This window comes from Acanthisitta chloris, unplaced genomic scaffold (genome assembly GCF_000695815.1).
Source record: "Acanthisitta chloris isolate BGI_N310 unplaced genomic scaffold, ASM69581v1 scaffold10538, whole genome shotgun sequence".
Lineage (NCBI taxonomy): Eukaryota > Metazoa > Chordata > Aves > Passeriformes > Acanthisittidae > Acanthisitta > Acanthisitta chloris.
Window position 1 is genome coordinate 50,501 of NW_008685359.1, and position 8,296 is coordinate 58,796.

Consider the following 8,296-nt stretch of genomic DNA (forward strand, 5'->3'; position numbering starts at 1 on the left):
AGCTCTAAACTATATAACATTCAGGTGGAAACCCAATTTGGTTTGGTTTGAGAGAGCAGCCTGTGCTCCCCCTGGAACTGACCTCTTCTTGTTGTCAATAACCTGCCTCTGTAACTGAGTTAGTACCCAGCAGGATCTCAAGAGTCAGAAACACAGGGCCTCAGAGGCAAAATGCCACTGATGAAACAACCACTTCACCAAAACAAGTGATGGTGCTCCATGATGGCACATTTCTATTCAGGATGAAAGGAATGTATGACAAGCTGTGTTGTAACCTTCCTGGCAGCTCTATTTATTCCCAGAGGAATGATGAAGTTGTAGAATCCATACCTACGTAGGTGATCCTTTCCAAGACCTATCTATTCTACCTGTTAAGAAGTACTTCTCTGTCCCTGTTGCGACATTTTAAGCACCATGTGTTGTGATCCTCTCACTGTGGGGCAGACCTGTATTCATCCTGCCTAAGCTTTTAACTCAGGGTTTCACATCATCACGAATGGTGCAGAGAGTGTAGATGGGGATTGACTCTTCATCAGTTCCAGAAGAAAGAACCAGGAGCCAGGTTCAAAGCTAATGCAAGAGATGTGTCCTTCATGCCAGTTGGTTGACCAGTGGAACTCCTTGCTAAAGAATATCAAGGACATTGTATTTGCTTGTAAAAGTGCAAGGGGAAACTGGACAAGTGTCTAGAAGAAAAATTCCCTGAATGTTAAATAGTTGAACAAGCTACATGAGGCTCAGGAAACTGCCTGAGCTGAAAGTAGCTGGAAGCTGAGAATATTAAGGAGCAATTATTTATGCTAGCCTTAGTACCTATGCATCTGCACTGATTGCTGCAGAACAGAGGATACTTGGGGTGGGTACAGCACTGGCACGAAGTGGAATTGCTGTTGGTGTCTGTGCATAGAGACTGTAGGACACTAGGGCACTGGTCTTTTTATCCCTGGGGAGAGCAGTTTTCAGGCAGCACTGCACTTCCCAGGAAATGCTCTGAGGTAAGAGGAATAAATCCAGACTAAATATTTTTTTTCTCTGCTGGATCAGTGATTCAGTGGTGCAGGTATGATTTTTGTCAGGCACACTGGTGACATACAAGCAGCAGCAAAACCCACTAATGAGCTTGGTATGAGATGCTATATTGCTCTGCCCCCTCAAACAGCTAGATTAACTGTGTGTTTTCTTATATCCTGGAATGTGGTCAATAGCAAAGCAGGGAGGGCACTGCTTTTTAGTAAAACACTTCAACTTACACAGGAATATTATGTAGCAAGTTCTAAAGTGCATTTCTGCTGTTTCCCATCCAAGTGATTTTTCACGGTGCGTTTGGTAAGGAGTTATTAACTGCAAACAGATTTAAGTTCTGAGGACTCCCTAGATCTAAACCCATGCTTGTCATTCAAATGGCCCAGCATGAATCAAGTACAAATGTGAATGTTCACAGCCAGTGTGGTTCATTTGGTAACAAGCATGCATTTAGCATTACACAAAACACAGCCGTCTACCCCTTGACAGTCCCTGCTTGTCCTGGTATTTTGAGGGAGAAGGAGGAGGACGTTTATTCTTGATGCTGAACTTTAAAAGTGTATTTTCTTTTTAAATGCCAACCTATTCCTTTTCCATGTGTGTTTCAAAAATGTCTCTGACACTTTGGCTCTATACCCAGGTATTCCAGCTGTTATTCTAAGATGGTGGAAATTAAAGTTCTGTTGACTTCACTGGAGCTTAGCCAGTTTTTTCTCAGAGGAAGATTTGATTTCAGAGTATTTTGTGGAGCCTAGATCTGACACATGCACTGCAGGCACTGTGGGTGCTGGGTAGGAGCTGTACAGATGCCAGTAGCTGGAGAGGTTGGGGAAGGGAAATTCCACTGTGTAGTAAGGGTTGTAGTTCCTACCTTTGATCTCGTATGGAAATGGAATAGCCAAACTGTCTCCTGCAAAGGTGGAACTGTGTTAGACTGTCCTTTTCTAACCCAGAATGGTGTGCTAAAGGGTTGGGAGTACGGTCCTGACTCCAGGTAGACTAGTGCAACCCTGATATAGCAGAGGTTTGAACCTTGTCCTCCTGAATTTCCTGTTGTAGTCTCAGGTCACTACAGCCTGAAAGCACCTCTCTCATGTCAGAGACCTAAAAAACCACCTTGGCTTAGTAAAATTGAAGTGCTGCTTTTTTTCACATTCACAGAGGGAGTCACTGCCCCAAATCTTCCCTGCTTTTTCCAACTGTATCATCTTTCCTATTACAAGTTACTGTGAATCCATTTGTAAGGTATCTGCTGAACTCCATGGATAAGTAGTTCCCAATCCTGACTTTATTTAGTTGTCTCTGTGCATAATCCTGCTGCAGACACTGAAGTTAATGATAAATCTCCTATGGATTTCAGTGTGTGCAGGTTGGGGCCCTCATATATTAAGGGTTTATCACTGCAAATTTGCTGGAAGCACCAAACCCTCACAGCTCCTGTATGCCTCATTTTCAGTCCTGCAGAGACATCATAATACCAAGTTTGTGATAGCTGAGTCATTCCCATGACAACAAAAGAAGTCAGAAATACAAGATTCTGACCTTGCTGTGTGATCAAACCAAGCAGAGAAGCTGGGCATTAAAGATAAAAGTTCATCAAACACAAATGCCTATAAACCCAGCAAGCAGGTGGGAGAGCAGCAGCAGATAAAGACAAAATCTTTCTCCTTAAGTTTTGCCCCAAGGCAAATGTCCCTTCACAGAATTTTCTAACGCTAGGACCTGCTATGCTTAGCCTGAGTATCTTCCCCTGCAGAAAGCTCCAAGGAGAGCAAATGATATCTTGTTAATAAAACTATTTCACATTAATTCTTTCTGGAGCTGTGAAAAGCAATACTATTTCACAGCTCCTTCCAGTATATCTAAAAGCAAGACACTTAAACAACACTTTAATCTCATTCCATTTCATAGAGCTGCATTAATAGTCTTTTGCTATAGAAATCAAGGCAGAGTCAGTGACCTGCTCTGAATCAAATGCTGGGTTGGTAGAAGAATTGATGCAGGAAAAATGCTAGTGGCTAACTGGTAGTGTGGTTGACATAGGAAGTCAACGACAGACCTGAGTGGCCATAAGACATCTGGTTCCTGGGCTGTGGCAGGAACAGAAATGAAGCACAACTGGAAAAGCCCACATTTCCCACCAGTGCATGGACAGAAAGAGATAACTGGGAACAGAGGTGTTGTAGCTGGTCTGGCAGTGAAGGAATAGTTTCAGATTGAAGTATCTTCCAAAATCAGTGTTAAAGGATTGACAGCAGTAAAGCAAAAGTTTTAGGTGCTGCTAGGAAGAGGAGTAGTCCTCCTAACTCTGTCAGTGAGAGGTGCCAATTTGAGTTTTGTGAGAACACTTTTGAGACTTCCAGTCATAATGAACTATTGAAGTCAGTCACAGGATCCTACCCTTTAACAACATCAGCATTAAGACTTACTGTGCCTTAGTGGTAGAGCAAAGTGCATGGTTTGAATTGTCCCAAGGTAGGGGTAACTCAAATCTGATCTTCCACCAACAGAACTGCACCTGTTAATATGTACAAACAAACTTGTTCATGGCCTCTGGAACCTGGAACCCTTTCCTTATAGACGGGGCACTATGATAAATATAGTTGTCATAATTCTGTATCATACAGATGCAATGAAGAATTAAGAATGAGAAATGTTCAATGAAAGCAGAGCTGTCAATGACAGTCCTTGGTTCACACTGAGTGCATGAAGGAGTGACTGTTTCATGGCATTAGAGACAAGCCCAGAAAGCTCAGACCAAGAGCTGTGGCTGCTGCCCTTATGCATGGTGGTTTCAGCATTGACAATAAACAGAGAAGTCCTGCAGGTATCATTCAGGCTGATGAAATCCAGGGGAGATGCAGGATTTCAGGACTGGACTCCAGGACTAGAAAGGGGAAAGTCTTGTTAGTATAGCTACTTATGCCTGGTACTTTGAGAACAGGCTACACTAGGAGCAGATGACTCCTAAAAGGCAGTCAGGTTGGTGAAGCTTTCATTTTGTGGGTAAATGATCACTGTACCCAGGGAACTTGCCCAATGGAGCTCAAAGTCAGTCCCACTTACACCTTGGCATGTACACTTTACTGACAGTTCCAGTGTCCAGGGATCTGAGTTTTCATTGGCCTCAGCGAGCAAATTGCAACCCAGATACCATGGCCCAGAAATGACAGAGCAAGCAGCTGTTGCTCTGCTGCCTCTACATCTGCCTGACACAATAATTAAATCTCATCAGCCGCTCGATATAATGGAAGCAAACCAACTCCGACAGAAGGATTTTGCAGCACAACTGTCTCATTACATGCAACTGCAGCTATAAATTTGCCTTCATAATTAATTCTGTAAGCATTTATATAGAGCTATAAGGGACTGAGTAATTTAGAGAGCAGTGGAAGAGATCATTAAAAATAGCAAAAGGCATAATTACTTTCTTGTACCATCATTCTCCTCCTTATCTTCCCTGCTGATGTTTCCCATGGACCATTCGTAGTGGTGCTGTAGTGGGACAAAGGCATTGCCTGTTACGCATCCCATAGGGGCCAGAAGCCTAATTTTGCTGCAGCACTGACATTCCCTGTGTCTTCAACACAACAAATTAACTTACTTGTGTGGAAAACGTGGGTTCTACTGTGCTGATATTTATGATCCAGGCTGGTAGCTAATGTAGCTGCATTAAGGGCTGCATTTATGCTTGTTAATCCTTGTTTGATGAAATGAATGGGTTTTCAAGCTCTCTTTTACAGGACATATTTTGGGTGATTTTTAAATTCAGCTTACAGGCTGAGAGAGTTGGGGAACTGTTCAGCCTGGAGAAGAGAAGGTTGTGTGGGGACTTCATAGCAACTTTCCAGTACCTGAAGGGGCCTACAAGGAAGCTGGAGAGGGTCTCTTTGTTAGGGACTGCAGTGACAAGATGGAGTAATGGGTATAAATTTAAATAGGGGAAATTTAGATTAGAAGTTTTTAAATGTGAGGGTGGTAAGACACTGGAACAGGTTGCCCAGGGAGGTTGTGGATCATAGAATCATAGAATCATCAAGGTTAGAGGAGACCTCTAAGATTATCAAGTCCACCCATTAACCTACCACTTTGCTGTAATCCCTGAACCCTAAACCATAGTAATGGGTATAAATTTAAATAGGGGAAATTTAGATTAGAAGTTTTTAAATGTGAGGGTGGTAAGACACTGGAACAGGTTGCCCAGGGAGGTTGTGGATCATAGAATCATAGAATCATCAAGGTTAGAGGAGACCTCTAAGATTATCAAGTCCACCCATTAACCTACCACTTTGCTGTAATCCCTGAACCCTAAACCATATCTTTCATTTCAGGATCCAGACTCCTCTTAAACACTTCCAGGGATGGTGACTGCACCACCTCCCTGGGCAACGTATTGCAGTGCCTGACCACCCTAACAGGGAAAACATTTTTCCTAACATCTAATCTGACTCTCACCTGTCTCAGCTTATGGCCACTCCCTCCAGTCCTCTCCCTGCAGCCATGGCAGGACAGATCATCCCACACTTCTCTACAACGTCCTGTCAGGTAGTTGTAGAGAGCCCTGAGGTCATCCCTGAGCTGCCTCTTCTCAAGGCTAAACAAGCCTGATTCCCTCAGCCTTTCCTCATACAACATATTTTCTTGGCCTTTTTATCCTAGATGCTGCAACCCTGGCAGTGTTCAAAGCCAGGTTGGATAAAGCTTTGAGCAACCTGGTCTAGTGCAGAGGTGCCCTACCCATGGCAGGAGGTTGGGACTAGATGATCTCTAAGGTCCATTCCACCCCCTAAACATACTATGATACCACAATACCAAGCACTCAGGCTGGATCCTATGGCAAGGACAACATGGGTTGTTTTGACCCTCTACTTGGCCATTTGATCTATTTGAAATGGACCTCCCCAGTTCCTTATTTTTCTGAATTACTCCTTGGTTTGTGTCTTTCAGAAGCGCTCTGGAGGCGTGTGCTCATACCTTCATCGGGTGTGCTGGGCAGCACTACCACTGCAACTCCTCCTCTTGCTCCTCCTGCTCCTGGCCTTCCTCCTGCCCCTGGCAGAAGAAAGTCGCAGCTGCACACTGTCCAACAACTTCCTTCGGTCCTTCAATCTGATGCTGAGATATGAGAGGCCACCTCCAACCTAACCTCACAGCATGGCACGAGGTGACTGTCAGAAAAACAGACTCTTTGTTTTTAACAATTGCAACTATTGTAGATTTTAGGGCTTCTAACAAGGCCATCATATCAACTGCATAGGCCACATAAATGCAACATAAGATTAGTCCATTTTAATCAGGTATTTGAGCAAAATTAATATTTTTTACAAAATTTTATTCTTATATTTATAATATGTATATAGAGATTGTGTATGTATATGTATGTACAGATATATATATATATAAATGCATATCTGTGGTCAAACTAACATCCACCACCCACTCATCCACTGTTCAAGGATAATCCTGCAATGTTTCTGTCTCTGCCATCTTTCAGCAAACAAGACTGAAGGATGGTTTTGTTGGGGGGGGAGGGTTTAGGTGATTTTTAAAATCAGATTCTTATTGTTTACAACCAAAATCAGAGCATGTGGGCATGCACCAGAGTGCAAACTGGAGAGCAGCCACAGTGGAATCCTATTTGAGTACAGTGGTTCACATTCAGCCCAAGCAGGATTTGGACTATTCCATTTGAAATCTTGAGCTGCTTTTTCAGTATCTGGATACAAGGATTGCAGAAGCTAATGGAAGTGTTTCTACTGACTTCAGTAGGAGTGGGAGTGGACCTCCTCTTGTTCTCATTTTTTACCAGATTTCTTTTCCAATTACTGTGTTCTCCAGCCCACCTGAATCAGGAGAGGTAGAATACAGTAGGAAGAAAGCTGGGGGAAAAAAAAGATATTTTTTTTTTAGCATCTCTTTAGCAGAACTTTTAAAATCAGGTCATAATTTTCTCAACAAATTTGTGAGCACTGAACAAAATTTTGTATCAGCAACCTTGTCTATAAAAAGCAGTGGAGTTTTTTTGTTGTTTATGAGGTTTTGTGGGTTGGTTCGTTGGGGGTTTTATACTTTATAAAAAGGTGTTTGGTAATGGATCATAAAGCCTGACCAGTGGGATGCAGCCTGGCTTGGTGTCAGCAAAGCAAAGATGGATGTACTTTAATAATACCACCCTGGAAACAAGATTCCTTCCTAGGATGTTTTTATATTAATGGTTCATTGAAATGAACTGATTGTATCAAAGACAGTCAAACATAGATTTCTTGTAGTCTAAACTCTGAAATGATGACAACTTGTCATTTATTTACCTAACCTTCTGCCTATCAAATTTCTGAATGTACATTTTAACATTGCCTTTTAATGTAAAAACAATTCTCACTTTCCTGTGATAAAGCCATTCTTAGCAGTGTTTTATCTAATTGATTTCTGACAGAAAAGGTAGTTTCTAAAAATCCGTGCCATTTCTGAGAGCTATCCCTTATTGTATCACGTGTTTAGCCACAGTAGTAATAGAAACAAACAAAAAAATTAACAGAAGAAATAGTTACTTTCCCCTTCATGGCTATGTTGCAGGAGGAACTTGGTTCTGGGTATCACTATGGGGTATTTGGTGCTCTGTTCCAAATAAGTTCCAAACTAATGTTAAATCTGTTGTGCAGGTAAATTATGTAGTAGCTGAGAGACTGAGACAAAGTCATTAAAGTTTTTCTAAAGAAACAAACTTGGGTAGAATAGGGAGGTGAAGAAGCAAGAAGCTCATTAGAGGCACAAAATGAGGGAGAACAGGCAGTGTACAAGATGACCAGTTAAACACAGAGAAGTGTCCAACAATTTATGAAGCCTAAGGAAAGGAGTCACAATTAACACAGAGGACAAGAACACAGGCTCTATGGAGGAAAAATCTTGGAATTTTTTTGTTTGGCAATCCCTGCTACACTATTGGTGCTATTGCACATTAGCTTCTCTTCAGCAAGGTGTAAAATGGAGCATGTCACAGGGACTAACTGTTCTGAGGAGACTCTTTCACCAGCAGGACTTTGTCACTGTGTTCCTAATAATGTTTCTGACTACACTGGGTTTGCTAACGTTGGATTAAAACGCCAAAATTCTGCTAAAAGTGTGAAGGAGAGTAGAAATTAGAGGAGAGAGAGCAGGGATGGTGAAGGTAATCAGTTAGAGTGCAAGGGGAGCATGAGGAGGAGCTGAACTGATGTGGATTAAAACCTGACTCTGAACCAGCAGAATAGGACTGAAAGAGAAAGGTGAGAGGAGT

The 8,296-nt window shown here is 42.2% G+C and overlaps 1 protein-coding gene across 1 annotated transcript in view; it reads left to right on the plus strand.

Annotated features, from left to right (window-relative positions):
• The window catches only part of SYNE3 (spectrin repeat containing, nuclear envelope family member 3), a 35,912-nt gene extending 29,744 nt beyond the window's left edge, over positions 1–6,168 (plus strand). The window contains exon 17 of the mRNA XM_009079735.1: positions 5,971–6,168. Within this exon, the coding sequence (XP_009077983.1) occupies positions 5,971–6,168 (198 nt within the window). The remainder of the gene's footprint in view (positions 1–5,970) is intronic.
• Positions 6,169–8,296: the final 2,128 nt, after the last annotated feature.